At 41.7% G+C, this 16,412-nt stretch overlaps 1 protein-coding gene across 1 annotated transcript in view; it reads left to right on the forward strand.

Moving 5' to 3' along the window:
- The window catches only part of ELP2 (elongator acetyltransferase complex subunit 2), a 184,798-nt gene that overhangs the window by 56,537 nt on the left and 111,849 nt on the right, over nucleotides 1-16,412 (forward strand). The window contains exon 8 of the mRNA XM_077269687.1: nucleotides 7,043-7,192. Within this exon, the coding sequence (XP_077125802.1) occupies nucleotides 7,043-7,192 (150 nt within the window). The remainder of the gene's footprint in view (nucleotides 1-7,042; nucleotides 7,193-16,412) is intronic.

Here is a 16,412-nt window from a genome sequence, read left to right on the forward strand (position 1 = left end):
CCTCAGATTGTGAGCATCTAGGACATTGCGAGTCAGGTCTCAACCCAGCCTTGAATAATAGATCAGGCGTTCTGTAGGCCCTATGAATTACAAATAATTGCGATAGCCTCCCCGGCTCACTCATAGAAATCCTAGGCACGTACTCCAAAATTGATTCCCATTTATCTTGATCAATTTCCCCCAATTCCGCCTCCCATTTACCTCTAGTCTTAATAGGGTATTTTTCAAGAAAAGAAAAAAGGAGAAACTCATATATCCCAGAAATCGCCCCCTTCGTGCCACAGTTTTTAAGGATAAAATCCAGCATAAGATCCACTTGTAACACTATGGGACTCCTTTTACATTGTGCCAAATATGCATGAGAGATTCAGCTATAATGATATAACTCAGACCGCGGCAACTGAAATTCCTCCTGCAGTGCTTCAAAAGACCTAAGTTTGCCCTGAGACTGCAACTGTCCAATCGTGTTTATACCAGCCTCCCGCCAAGCTCGGAACCCCTTCAGTTGCACAAGTTCTGGTAGATACAAATTTCCCCAAATCGGTGAGTATCTAGTAAGGTTCCCCACTCCCCTAATAGTCTTAACTGTTACCCAAACCTTATGGATTAAACTAATGGTACAGTACTGAGACCCCAATTTTTGAAAGCGACCCCCTTCCAAACTTTCACTCAGTATCTTCCCTTTGAATAAAGAGCTCAAGCAATTAGGTACAGACTCCCTCCCCGTATCATCTCCCCACCCCCTGAAATGCTGACACTGTGCTGCTAGGAAGTATAGCCATGGATTGGGAAGGGCCAACCCGCCTTCTGCCTTAGGCCTTTGAAGTATCTCCTGGTTAAACCTAGGACACTTACCCCCCAAATTATATCGCCAAACAAGGACCTAATCTTACGAAATCTACACTGCGGGATCCACATGGGAGAATTATGTAACACATAAAGAAGCTGTGGCATTACAATCATCTTTATAAGATTTACCCTACCCACTACCGACAAATGCAATTTTTTCCATGCCAAAGTTTTGGTGCAAATTTTCTGTAGAAGCGGGCTCCAATTTAGTTCCTCAAAACTAGTTGAAGGGAGAGCAATCTGGATCCCCAAGTATTTAAATTTATGGACCACCCTTAAGCTGGAAAGTGGAGTCCCCACCTCATCACCTACCTTGTCCCCATCAATCCGCATCATACAAGATTTGTCCCAATTGATTCTGAGACCTGAATACCTTCCAGATTCCTCAATAATAGCCTCTGCCTTATAAAGGGACCTCTCCGAGTCTTCCAGGAACAACAAGATGTCATCGGCATACAAGGCCACTTAATCTTCTTTTAAACCGTACACAAACCCTCTCACCTCCTGTGTACCTCTTATTTTAGCTGCCAGCGGCTCCACAGCAAGAGCGAAAAGCAGCGGAGACAGCGGACACCCCTGCCTAGTACCCCTAAACAGGGAAAAACTCTCCAATAGATTATTGTTAACTCTAATTTTGGCCGTTGGTTCAGAATACAGCAACTTTACCCAAGAAATAAACTTGGGACCAAATCCCAACCGGTCCAGCACCGACCACAAATATTTCCACTCTACACAATCAAATGCCTTGTGGGCATCTAAAGACACCACAGCTCTCCTACCAACATTATCAGAAGGAATTTGCATATTTAAAAATAACCTTCTCAAATTAAGTGCCGTTGATTTGTTAGGCATAAAACCTGACTGGTCCGAATGAATCACTTTATCGATCACCTGGGTCAACCTATTAGCTAGAGCCTTAGCCAGGATCTTAATATCAGCCGTTAATAATGAAATAGGTCGGTAAGACTCCGGTAACAGCGGATCCTTGTCAGCCTTAGGGATAACCACCACAATGGCTTCCCTCATAGACGGAGGCAACACCCCCCTCTCCAGCGAATCGTTGAATACTCTTTCCAATTTAGGCACCAAGTCTTCCTGAAGAATTTTATAGACCTCAGTCGGAATGCCGTCAGACCCTGGGGCCTTACCCCCCCCATACCTGAAAGAGCTGCCCTTAATTCTTCCTCGCCAAGCGGTTTATCCATCCATTCACAGTCTTCCCTGCTTAGCCTTGGCAAGTCAACCCCATTCAAATAGCTGAAAGAGCTGCCCTTAATTCTTCCTCGCCAAGCGGTTTATCCATCCATTCACAGTCTTCCCTGCTTAGCCTTGGCAAGTCAACCCCATTCAAATAGCTAGTAATTTCCTCTTTACCCTTTACTCCCTTAGAGGAATATAATTCGCTGTAGAATTTCCGAACTCAGGCAATTGTTTACTTTAACACATATCACTTATTTAATTAATTGTACTAATCCTAACTGCCATTCTCAGGTGAAGAGACCAATATATTGTGGTTTAACCCCTTAACGTCCAATGACGGATATATCCGACATTAGAAGCCTCCACGTTTGGTGCGGGCTGCTGCGTTGAGCCCGCACCTTTTCCGGCACATGATAGCTTATCTGATCAGCTGTCATGTGCCCCTAACAGCCGCGGGTGGAATCGTGATCCACCCATGGCTGTTAACATGTTAAATGCTGCTGTCAAAGTCTTGACAGCGGCTTTTAACATGCATGCCCAGGAAGCGGGTCATTAAGCCCGCCCATCGGCGCTCGTGTCACATGACCGGGGGTCGCCAATGGGTTGTTGCCATTGGGTTGGCATGACAACCCGGGGTGTGCAGGAGACTCCTGTGGTTGTCATAGCCGCACTCATAGCAAGTGAGCATTTCTGCTACATAGAGCTGTAATGCTGTAGATAAGCCCGCGATGTAACCTGAAAGATAAGAAAAACACGTTAGATTATACTCACCCAGGGGCGGTCCCGGTTCGGTTTGGTCCAGTCCGATGGGTGTCTCAGGTCCGGGTCCAGTGCCTCCTATCTTCATACGATGACGTCCTTTTCTATGCTTCTGTCGCGGCACCTGTGCAAGCGTAATTCTCTGCCCTGTTGAGGGCAGCGTAAAGTACTGCAGTGCGCAGGCGTGGGGCCTCTCTGACCTTTCCCAGCACCTGCGCACTGCAGTACTTTGCTCTGCCCTCAACAGGGCAGAGAATTACGCCTGCACCGGAGCCGCAACAGAAACAAAGAAGAGGAAGTCATCGTAAGAAGATGGGAAGTGCCGGACCCAGACCTGCGACACCCATCGGACTGGACCGAACCGGGAACACCCCTGGGTGAGTATAATCTAACTTGTTTTTCTCCTCTTTCAGGTTACATCGGGGGCTTATCTACAGCAGAGGTGTCAAACTGCATTCCTCGAGGGCCGCCAACAGGTCATGTTTTCAGGATTTCCTTAGCATTCCACAAGGTGCTGGAATCATTCTGTGCAGGTGATTAAATTATCACCTGTGCAATACAAGGAAATCCTAAAAACATGACCTGTTGGCGGCCCTCGAGGAATGCAGTTTGACACCTCTGATCTACAGCATTACAGAATGCTGTAGATAAGCCCCTAATGGCAGTGGCCGCAGCTTATAGGGCAAAATTGAAGTGACAGATTCCCTTTAACTAATAGGTGATGGAAACTGACTGGACGTTCTAAAGATGTGCCAGATATATCAACCATGAACCATAGTGATAAGTCTGGCGCATTTTAGGACTGTCTGCATTAATTAATATACATTAGTATTTTTGCAAGCAGTGCGCGTTCCTCCTTCTGTTCCCAGAGTCCGTCCTGATCCTGTTCTTGTATTTATTTTTGATAATTACCATACTTAGCTGTTATCAGAAATATCTTAAAGTAATGTCTGTGGTGACATCATGCTGGCGACTTGCGAATATGTTCTGATTGTTCCTTACCTGAGCTGTAAATCCTTCTTTTCATCTGAAGTGTGTCTTATGAGGGCTGTACTGTGCTCTCCTTCAGATAATCCTGACTGTACAAACTGATGACGCCTTTCATTCTGGCCTTTTTTTTAATGCCGAGAATGGCTTGTTGACTCATCACTTTGTGCTTTGCATACATTTTCTTAGTTGTCTGTCCTGCTTTTTAGCCGTTTACTTCTTCGTTTCTCAGCAACGTGCAAACACATTTCTGCAAGATTTGCTCTAAACAGCAAAAACCTATCTAGAAAACCCTAAAAGGCTAATGTATTGAGTTAATATAACATCATCCCTGATAGAGTGCCAAATCCACACGGACCTGATTGCGGGTCGCTAATATTGACTTACAGAGATGTACTTTCCTAAGGTGCTAGCCTAGGACAATTGCTATTCAGAACTGGGAAACTTGTCCATACATCATTTGGCTACATTTTTTGTTGATTGTCCAATTAAAATAATGGAAAAGGATTGATAGAAAGTTCAAAAGTCTGCAATAAAGGAGATTTACCTGTACATTTTATAATGGTGTTCTGGTGTACTACACTAACACAACTTTCCAATTCCCTTCCTTGCTTTTACGAAGAATGCTTTTCATTCAGTTTTTGTCTTGGATTCCTGCTATAATTGTTACTGTCTGAGATCTATCAATACAGTACAATGTATAATGGCTCCATTCTTTCTGCACCAGTGAATCTAGGTGCCTTTTCCTCTCATGTGTTGCTGGTATATACAGTTAGGTCCATATATATTTGGACAGAGACAACATTTTTCTAATTTTGGTTATAGACATTACCACAATGAATTTTAAACAAAACAATTCAGATGCAGTTGAAGTTCAGACTTTCAGCTTTCATTTGAGGGTATCCACCTTAAAATTGGATGAAGGGTTTAGGAGTTTCAGCTCCTTAAAATGTGCCACCCTGTTTTTAAAGGGACCAAAAGTAATTGGACAGATTCAATAATTTTAAATAAAATGTTCATTTCTAGTACTTGGTTGAAAACCCTTTGTTGGCAATGACTGCCTGAAGTCTTGAACTCATGGACATCACCAGACGCTGTGTTTCCTCCTTTTTGATGCTCTGCCAGGCCTTCACTGCGGTGGTTTTCAGTTGCTGTTTGTTTGTGGGCCTTTCTGTCTGAAGTTTAGTCTTTAACAAGTGAAATGCATGCTCAATTGGGTTGAGATCAGGTGACTGACTTTACCATTCAAGAATATTCCACTTCTTTGCTTTAATAAACTCCTGGGTTGCTTTGGCTTTATGTTTTGGGTCATTGTCCTTCTGTAGTATGAAATGACGACCAATCAGTTTGGCTGCATTTGGCTGGATCTGAGCACACAGTATGTCTCTGAATACCTCAGAATTCATTCAGCTGCTTCTGTCCTGTGTCACATCATCAATAAACACTAGTGACCCAGTGCCACTGGCAGCCATGCATGCCCAAGCCATCACACTGCCTCCGGCGTCTTTTACTGATGATGTGGTATGCTTTGGGTCATGAGCTGTACCACACCTTCCCCATACTTTTCTCTTTCCATCATTCTGGTAGAGGTTGATCTTGGTTTCATCTGTCCAAAAAATGTTCTTCCAGAACTGTGCTGGCTTTTTTAGATGTTTTTTAGCAAAGTCCAGTCTAGCCTTTATATTCTTTATGCTTATGAGTGGCTTGCACCGTGCAGTGAACCCTCTGTATTTACTTTCATGCAGTCTTCTCTTTATGGTAGATTTGGATATTGATACGCCGACCTCCTGGAGAGTGTTGGTCACTTGGTTGGCAGTTGTGAAGGGGTTTCTCTTCACCATGGAGATTATTCTGTGATCATCCACCACTGTTGTCTTCAGTGGGCGCCCAGATTTTTTTGCATTGATGAGTTCACCAGTGCTTTCTTTCTTTCTCACGATGGACCAAACTGTAGATTTTGCCACTCCTAATATTGTAGCAATTTCTCGGATGGGTTTTTTCCTGTTTTTGCAGCTTAAGGATGGCTTGTTTCACCTGCATGGAGAGCTCCTTTGACCACATGTTTACTTCACAGCAAAACCTTCCAAATGCAAGCACCACACCTCAAATCAACTCCAGGCCTTTTATCTGCTTAATTGAGAATGACATAGCGAAGGGATTGCCCACCCCTGTCCATGAAATAGCCTTGGAGTCAATTGTCCAATTACTTTTGGTCCCTTTAAAAACAGGGTGGCACATGTTAAGGAGCTGAAACTCCTAAACCCTTCATCCAATTTTAATGTGGATACCCTCAAATGAAAGCTGAAAGTCTGAACTTCAACTGCACCTGAATTGTTATGTTTAAAATTCATTGTGGTAATGTCTATAACCAAAATTAGAAAAATGTTGTCTCTGTCCAAATATATATGGACCTAACTGTAATCTGTCTCATGAGCGGACACTGAAAGAAAAGGGCCTCTTTGCACAATTCCACCTGCTGTGGAGTTGGTAGTGGGCCCCCTTCTCTCTTGGGCTCCTGTATAAGTTGCACCAACGGTATGCCCACCTCTTATCTGTCTGTCTATCTGATGTGTTTTGACTCTGAACCATCTGTACAATCTAGAGATGTGCCATTTCTTTTAAGCCAAAAACAGGAGTGAATTCAAAAGAGAGGCAACAGAAGTTTTTCCTTTGTAGCTTTCCTTCCTTTTGGATCTAGTTCTAGCTTGGGCTCCAAAAACTTTGTTATTAAAGTATAGCACAATGGTTGACATACTGAGTGCATGTTGTGATGCAGAAAGGATATACATGCACTTTAATATCTTCATTAAAGAAGTTTTCTACTTTCAGGAAAGTGTACCCCAAACTAAAAAAATAACTAAAATAAGAAACTGAGCAGGTATTCACCCTCCCTGGGTCCAGCTTCGGCTCTCATCTGCCTCTCCTATCTGTAGAGCTCTGTGGTTTTGCCGAGGTAGGCCGCAAAAGCCGCTGTTCACATTGATTGGTTACAGTGGTGAGACCCTCCATAGACGTGATGTCTCAGCAGCAGCCCAAGCACTGAGACCCGAGCAGTAGCAGGAGGCCGGTGCTGGACCCGTGGAGGGTGAGGACCTGCTCTGTTAGATAAGTCCCTGATGCCAGTGGCCTTATCTCATATACGATTTTTGGGGTGACAGATTCCCTTTAAAGAATTTGTTTAAAAAAAGGCTTCTGGTTCTCCACAAACGCTGTTGTGTCGTTGTTTTAATTTTTTTTTCCCACACAGGTCAGGATATATACTTGGCAAGCTGTGCCCAAGATTCTCTTATCCGTATATGGAAAATTTTTCCTAAATCTGCAATTGAAAATCTCAAAATTGAAGATGATGAAAACAACATTAAGCTAAAGGAGAATATACTCACAGTTAAAGAGAAAGGTAAGTTTTACAGTGAGGGGTTATGACGTTTCTAGATCCTGATATAGAATCTGAAACAGGGCTGTCAAACTCTACTAGCAGTTTACTGTACTAGTGTCCTTTTCTCCACCATCACTGTGTGTTCGTGACTTCATTCATTGCATGATCTAAAAGATCGAAAAGTATGCTGACTTAGCTAATGAACAATAAAAAAAAAATTGCACTCTGTAGTGCTAAAGCATGTCTATGTGAAATATATGAAATATGGATAGCAATACTGCTTCTGGATACTAGGAAAAAATGATTCCCTTAGCACTTAATTTGGCCAATTCATGCATGCCCATCAACCAACAACAAGGTGGTCTCAAAACTGATAGATCCTAACGTGTCTAATGTGAAAACCTCTCTAAGACTGAAGGCTGAATGACTGGGTAGATGTGAACACTAGTGATGAGCGAATATACTCGTTACTCGAGATTTCCCGAGCATGCTCGGGTGTCCTCCGAGTATTTTTTAGTGCTCGGAGATTTAGTTTTCATCACCACAGCTGAATGATTTACAGCTATTAGCCAGCTTGATTACATGTGGGGATTCCCTAGCAACCAGGCAACCCCTACATGTAGTCAGGCTGGCTATTAGCTGTAAATCATTCAGCTGCGGTGATGAAAACTAAATCTCCGAGCACTAAAAAAATACTCGGAGGTCACCCGAGCTTGCTCCAGAAATCTCGAGTAACGAGTATATTCGCTCATCACTATTCTTTACTCTCTCACCTTCAGGTCCTTTCGACTGGGAATTGCTGTCTGGGTTGTGACTGCCATACACTTGAAGGAGTACAAAAGTGTCATGTATGTAATGTTGTATCATGTCAGTACTGAGCAAAGATTTCAGGAATATGAGGAAAACGTACTGCAAATAATACTTTCAAAAATAGCAAGGTTAATATTTCTTTAACAGTTAACACAATGCGAAGTGAATGAACCAGAGAAAAAACTACCATATATACTGGTGTATAAGCAAGTGTTTATTTCCGCTGCACACAGGCGATCTGATCATTGCCTCTATGTAGCAGAGCCGATTGGACAACTGCAGCTTCTAGTCTCCCATGGAGACTATTAAAGCATGCAAAAAGTAAAAAACAGTTTTTAAAAATATTACAAAATAAAAATACATAAAAGTTCAAATCCCCCCCCTTCGGCCCCATTTAAAATAAAACAATAATAAAAAAAATCAAACATACACATATTTGGTATCGCCGCGTTTAGAATTCCCTGTATCAATATAAAAAAGAATGAACCTGATAGCTAAACGGCGAGAAAAAAGTCAAATTGCCAGAATTACGTTATTTGGTCCCCACTACATTGCAATAAAATGCAATAACGGGCAAACAAAAGATCGTATCTACACCAAAATGGTATCAATAAAAACGTCAACTTGCTGTGCAAAAAATAAGCCCTCACCCAGCCCTAAATCACGAAAAATGGAGACGCTTCGGGTATCGGAAAATTGCTCTTTTTTTTTTTTTTTTTTTTACCAAAGTTTGGATTTTTTTTTTCACCACTAAAATAAAAAAAAAGAACCTAGATATGTTTGGTATCTATGAACATGTAATGACCTGGAGAATCATAATGGCGGGTCAATTTTAGCATTTAGTGAACATGGTTAAAAAAACAAACAAAACACAACTGTGGAATTGCACTTTTTTTTTGCAATTTCACTCCACTTGGAATTTGTTTCACAATTTCCAGTACACGATATGTTAAAACCAATGTTGTCGTTCAAAAGTACAACTTGTCCCTAAAAAAAAAAAAAAAAAAAAAAAAAAAGCCCTCACATGGCCATTTTAACCGAAAAATAAAAATGTTATGACTCTGGGAAGAAGGGGAGCAAAAAACAAAAATGGAAAATGGCCTGAGGGTTAAGAGGTTAAAGCATAAAATTGGTTTAACCCCTTTTCAACATCGGGTGTACATTTATGCCGATGTCGGACTTCCTCCCTTTGATGTAGGCTCCGGCGGTGAGCCCACATCCTTCCCGGGACATTTGAGCTGTTTTGAACAGCTGATATGTGCCTGCAATAGTCGCGGGTGGAATCGCGATCCACCCGCGGCTATTACCAGTTAAATGCCACTGTCAAACTCTGACAGCGGCATTTAACAAGCACTTCCAGCAATTGTGCCGGAAATACACACACCGGTGACCCCCGTCACGTGATCGTGGGTCACCCGTGTGTTGGCATGACAACCGGAGGTCTCCTGAAGACCTCTATGGTTGTCAGTGCCAGCTTGCTGTGCGCGCCACCCAGTGGTCGGCTCTCATAGCAAGTGAGTAATTCTGCTTCATATAGGCAATCTGATCATCGCCTCTATGTAGCAGAGCCGATCGGTCTGTGGCAGCTTCTAGTCTCCTATGGGGACTATTAAAGCATGCCAAAAGTAAAAAAAAAATTACCCGATCTATAAATAAATAAATTTAAAAAAAAAGGATTAACCTGATCGCTAAACGGCATAGCGAGGAAAAAAGTCAAAACGCCAGAATTACTTTTTTTTGGTTGCTGCGACATTGCATTAAAATGCAATAATGGGCAATCAAAAGATCATATTTGCACCAAAATGGTATCCTTAAAAAAAAAAAAAAAAAAGCCCCTACCTCACCTGTGATCACAAAAAATGGAGACTCTACGGGTATCGGAAAATTGCAAATTTTATTATTTATTTATTAATTTTTTTTGCAAAGTTTGTAATTTTGTTTCACCACTTAGATGAAAAAGAACCTAGACATCTTTGGTGTCTATGAACATGTAATGACCTGGAGAATCCTAATGGCAGGTCAGTTTTAGCATTTAGTGAACCTAACAAAAGAGCCAAACAAAAAAATAGTGTGGGATTGCACTTTTTTGCAATTTCACCGCACTTGAAATTTTTTGATAAAACCAATGGTGTCGTTCAAAAGTACAACTCACCTCGCAAAAAACAAGCCCTCACATGGCCATATTGACGGAAAAATAAAAAAGTTATGGCTCTGAGAAGAAGGAGCAAAAAACGAAAAAGCAAAGCCGAAAAAAGCTACTGGGGTTAATCCCTTTCTGCCATTGGACGTACTATTCCGTCCATGTGGGGTGGACCCTAATTCCCAAGGACTGAATAGTACGTCCAGCACGATCGGCCGTTCTCACGGGGGGAGCGCGGCCAATCGCGACCGGGTGTCAGCTGCCTATCGCAGCTGACATCCGGCACTATGTGCCAGGAGCGGTCACGGTCCGCCCCCGGCACATTAACCCCCGGCACACCGCGATCAAACATGATCGCGGTGTGCCGGCGGTACAGGGAAGCATCGCGCAGGGAGGGGGCTCCCTGCGTGCTTCCCTGAGACCCCCAGAGCAACGCGATGTGATCGCATTGCTGCGAGGGTCTCTTACCTCCTATCCCTGCAGGCCCCGGAGCCAAAATGGCTGCGGGGCTGCATCCGGGTCCTGCAGGGAGATGGCTTACCAAGCGCCTGCTCTGAGCAGGCGTTGGTAAGCCTGCAGCGCTGTAAGTCAGATCGTTGATCTGACAGAGTGCTGTGCAAGCTGTCAGATCACCGATCTGTGATGTCCTCCCCTGGGACAAAGTAAAAAAGTAAAAAAAAAAAAAAATTCCCACATGTGTAAAAAAAAAAAAAAGAAAAAAAAAATCCTAAATAAAGAAAAAAACTATATATATATTATTCCCATAAATACATTTCTATATCTAAATAAAAAAAAAAATCAAACAATAAAAGCACACATATTTAGTATCGCCACGTCCGTAACGACCCCACCTATAAAACTATATCACTAGTTAACCCCTTCAGTGAACACCGTAAAAAAAAAAAAAAAAGAGGCAAAAAACAACGCTTTATTCTTATACCGCCAACCAAAAAGTGGAATAACACGCGATCAGAAAGACAGATATAAATAGCCATGGTACGGCTGCAAACGTCATCTTGTCCCGCAAAAAACAAGCCGCCATACAGCATCATCAGCAAAAAAATAAAAAAGTTATAGTCCTCAGAATAAAGCGATGCCAAAATAATTATTTTTTCTATAAAATAGTTTTTATCGTATAAAAGCGCCAAAACATTAAAAAAATGATATAAATGAGGTATCGCTGTAATCGTACTGACCCGAAGAATAAAACTGCTTTATCAATTTTACCAAACGCGGAACGGTATAAACACCTCCCCCAAAAGAAATTCATGAATAGCTGTTTTTTTGGTCATTCTGCCTCACAAAAATTGGAATAAAAAGCGATCAAAAAATCTCCCATGCCCGAACATGTTACCAATAAAAACGTCAACTCGTCCCGCAAAAAACAAGACCTCACATGACTCTGTGGACTCAAAATGGAAAAATTATAGCTCTCAAAATGTGGTAACGCAAAAAATATTTTTTGCAATAAAAAGCGTCTTTCAGTGTGTGATGGCTGCCAATCATAAAAATCCGCTAAAAAACCCGCTATAAAAGTAAATCAAACCCCCCCCTTCATCACCCGCTTAATTAGGGAAAAATTAAAAATTTAAAAAATTATTTATTTCCATTTTCCCATTGTTGTTAGGGCTAGGGTTGGGGCTGGGTTGGGGTTAGGGCTAGGGTTGGGGCTAGGGTTAGGGCTAGGGTTAGGGTTACGGTTAGGGTTGGGGCTAGGGTTAAGGCTACAGTTAGGGTTGGGGCTAAAGTTAGGGTTAGGGTTGGGGCTAAAGTTAGGGTTTGGATTACATTTACGGTTGGGATTAGGGTTAGGGTTGTGTCTGGGTTAGAGATGTGGTTAGGGTTACCGTTGGGATTAGGGTTAGGGGTGTGTTTGGATTAGAGTTTCAGTTATAATTGGGGGTTTCCACTGTTTAGGCACATCAGGGGCTCTACAAACGCGACATGGCGTCCGATCTCAATTTCAGCCAATTCTGCGTTGAAAAAGTAAAACAGTGCTCCTTCCCTTTCGAGCTCTCCCGTGCGCCCAAACAGGGGTTTACCCCAACATATGGGGTATCAGCGAACTCGGAACACGTTGGAGAGCAACTTTTGGGGTCCAATTTCTCCTGTTACCCTTGGGAAAATACAAAACTGGGGGCTAAAAAATAATTTTTGTGGAAAAAAAATATTTTTTATTTGTACTGCTCTGCGTTATAAACTGTAGTGAAACACTTGGGGGTTCAAAGCTCTCACAACACATCTAGATGAGTTCCTTAGGGGGTCTACTTTCCAAAATGGTGTCACTTGTGTTTTTTTTTTACTGTTTAGGTACATTAGGGGCTCTGCAAACGCAATGTGACGCCTGCAGACCATTCCATCTAAGTCTGCATTCCAAATGGCGCTCCATCCCTTCCGAGCTCTGCCATGCGCCCAAACAGTGGTTCCCCCCCACATATGGGGTATCCGCATACTCAGCACAAATTGGACAACAACTTTTGGGGTCCAATTTCTCCTGTTACCCTCGGGAAAATACAAAACTGGGGGCTAAAATATAATTTTTGTGGGAAAAAATTTTTGTTTTATTTTTATGGCTCTGCATTATAAACTTCTGTGAAGCACTTGGTGGGTCAAAGTGCTCGCCACACCTCTAGATAAATTCCTTAGGGGGTCTACTTTCCAAAATGGTGTCACTTGTGGGGGGTTTCAATGTTTAGGCACATCAGGGGCTCTCCAAACGCAACATGGCGTCCCATCTCAATTCCAGTCAATTTTGCATTGAAAAGTCAAACGGCGCTCCTTCCCTTCCGAGCTCTCCCATGCGCCCAAACAGTGGTTTACCCCCACATATGGGGTATCAGCTTACTCAGGACAAATTGTGCAGCAACTTTTGGGGTCCAATTTCTTCTCTTACCCTTGGGAAAATAAAAAATTGGGGGCGAAAAGATAATTGTTGTGAAAAAATATGATTTTTTATTTTTACGGTTCTGCATTATAAACTTCTGTGAAGCACTTGTTGGGTCAAAGTGCTCACCACACCTCTAGATAAGTTCCTTAAGGGGTCTACTTTCCAAAATGGTGTCACTTGTGGGGGGTTTCAATGTTTAGGCACATCAGGGGCTCTCCAAACGCAACATGGCGTCCCATCTCAATTCCAGTCAATTTTGCATTGAAAAGTCAAATGGCGCTCCTCCGCTTCCGAGCTCTGTCATGCGCCCAAACAGTGGTTTACCCCCACATATGGGGTATCAGCGTACTCAGGACAAATTGTGCAACATCTTTTGGGGTCCATTTTCTCCTGTTACCCTTGGTAAAATAAAACAAATTGGAGCTGAAGTAAATTTTGTGTGAAAAAAAGTTAAATGTTCATTTTTATTTAAACATTCCAAAAATTCCTGTGAAACACCTGAAGGGTTAATAAACTTCTTGAATGTGGTTTTGAGCACCTTGAGGGGTGCAGTTTTTAGAATGGTGTCACACTTGGGTATTTTCTGTCATATAGACCCCTCAAAATGACTTCAAATGAGATGTGGTCCCTAAAAAAAAATGGTGTTGTAAAAATGAGAAATTGCTGGTCAACTTTTAACCCTTACAACTCCCTAACAAAAAAAAATTTTGGTTCCAAAATTGTGCTGATGTAAAGTAGACATGTGGGAAATGTTACCTATTAAGTAACAAACAATACCACACTGGCGCTAATGAGATAAGATATGTGCCAGCTGCTGATATCAGACGGGTGCCGTGACTCGCCCGTCACACCTATTAGTGAAATAAGAATAATCAAAAAATGAGATATCGCGCTATAGCACTACTTATTTGGACCCACCTATTAAATTCAAAAGAAACCTACACTAATATGCCATAAACTAATGATGAGATGACAATAATATAACTAATGAAAAAAATAATGAAACCATAATAATATAATATAAAATGTAGGAAACAATAGATAATGATAATGGTAATGGTAATGGTAAACTGCCACCACTTCAAATACCAAGAACAATACAAATGAATGATTAATATATATATATATATATACAGAAAAAAGAGCTAAGCTCCTTACCTAAATGGTAGCTTAAAGCGAGTAACAGCTGGTACAGCGATGTAAATGATAGATGTCAATAGCTTGCGGTGCTAGGCGGCAGAAGTAAATGTCAGCCTGTACTGTGCTGGTATAGCGATACTGGTAATATGGTGCCAGCAGCTGGACCTGCTAAACACTCGGCGGCAGGAGTGAGTGTCCAAGGAAAGGGGGAATAAGTGTCCAAGGAAAGGACTGTGCTCTACGAACGCGCAGAGCCAGGAGCACTCCGGCCGGTAGCGATCCTGGATGCGCGTGTGGAGGAATGGCCGCCGCTGCTAGACTGCAGCGTGTGACGTCACAAGGGCCTATGGCGTGTAGCACAGGACACAAAGTGGCTAACCACGCGTTTCGAGGGACTCCGTCCCTCTTCGTCAGGGTTACCGCCCCCTCTCTGCCATCGCTATATATAGATTGGTAAACCAGCGAGTTAACCCTTTTGGGGAAAAAAATACGGGTATAAAATAGCATTTTGCACTGATCCCTATAAGATCTATATAAATATGGAATTACCAGCAATACCTAAATACAAAACATAAAAACATTGTTTTATGTTATGTTTTATGTTTTGTATTTAGGTATTGCTGGTAATTCCATATTTATATAGATCTTATAGGGATCAGTGCAAAATGCCATTTTATACCCGTATTTTTTTCCCCAAAAGGGTTAACTCGCTGGTTTACCAATCTATATATAGCGATGGCAGAGAGGGGGTGGTAACCCTGACGAAGAGGGACGGAGTCCCTCGAAACGCGTGGTTAGCCACTTTGTGTCCTGTGCTACACGCCGTAGGCCCTTGTGACGTCACACGCTGCAGTCTAGCAGCGGCGGCCATTCCTCCACACGCGCATCCAGGATCGCTACCGGCCGGAGTGCTCCTGGCTCTGCGCGTTCGTAGAGCACAGTCCTTTCCTTGGACACTTATTCCCCCTTTCCTTGGACACTCACTCCTGCCGCCGAGTGTTTAGCAGGTCCAGCTGCTGGCACCATATTACCAGTATCGCTATACCAGCACAGTACAGGCTGACATTTACTTCTGCCGCCTAGCACCGCAAGCTATTGACATCTATCATTTACATCGCTGTACCAGCTGTTACTCGCTTTAAGCTACCATTTAGGTAAGGAGCTTAGCTCTTTTTTCTGTATATATATATATATATATATATTAATCATTCATTTGTATTGTTCTTGGTATTTGAAGTGGTGGCAGTTTACCATTACCATTACCATTATCATTATCTATTGTTTCCTACATTTTATATTATATTATTATGGTTTCATAATTTTTTTCATTAGTTATATTATTGTCATCTCATCATTAGTTTATGGCATATTAGTGTAGGTTTCTTTTGAATTTAATAGGTGGGTCCAAATAAGTAGTGCTATAGCGCGATATCTCATTTTTTGGTTACCTATTAAGTATTTTGTGTGACATATCACTGTGATTTAATTGCATAAAAATTCAAAGTTGGAAAATTGCAAAATGTTCACAATTTTCGCCAAATTTCCGTTTTTTTCACAAGTAAACGCAGGTAATATCAAAGAAATTTTACCACTATCATGAAGCACAATATGTCACGAGAAAACAATGTCAGAATCACCGGGATCCGTTGAAGCGTTCCAGAGTTATAACCTCATAAAGGGACAGTGGTCAGAATTGTAAAAATTGGCCTGGTCATTAACGTGCAAACCACCCTTGGGGGTTAAGGGGTTAATAGGTTTCTATGACACCTGTTTTTGCAAAATGTAGTCAGAATTGCAATGGAAGTGGAGATTTGTTGATCATAAGGGGATCATAAATTGGGCCAATTCCATTATTTAGAATATAAGAACATTAGTAAGTTTTATTACTTTACATTTTGACAACAACCAAACAACTTTTCATGTCATTGAAAAACCCCTGTAACTGGCTCTCTCCAACTTAAACTATCCATGAATTCAGGAATTTTGCTGGCAGGGCAATTTTTTATAATTTTGGCAAATAAATTTTGAGTTCATTTATAAAAATCGTACATCATATTATTCAAACAAACTGAAGCCAGTAACCTGCGAAAATGTCAACCAGAAATTTATAATCGCAGGCACCTTCTTGAATCTTTGCAGGAAAAAACATAATGCTGAGTTAAATAAATAAATAAATAAATGTGTGTGTGTATATATATATATATATATATATATATATATATATATATATATATATATATATATATATATATATATATATACAT

The sequence above is a fragment of the Ranitomeya variabilis genome, chromosome 6 (assembly GCF_051348905.1).
Source record: "Ranitomeya variabilis isolate aRanVar5 chromosome 6, aRanVar5.hap1, whole genome shotgun sequence".
NCBI lineage: Eukaryota > Metazoa > Chordata > Amphibia > Anura > Dendrobatidae > Ranitomeya > Ranitomeya variabilis.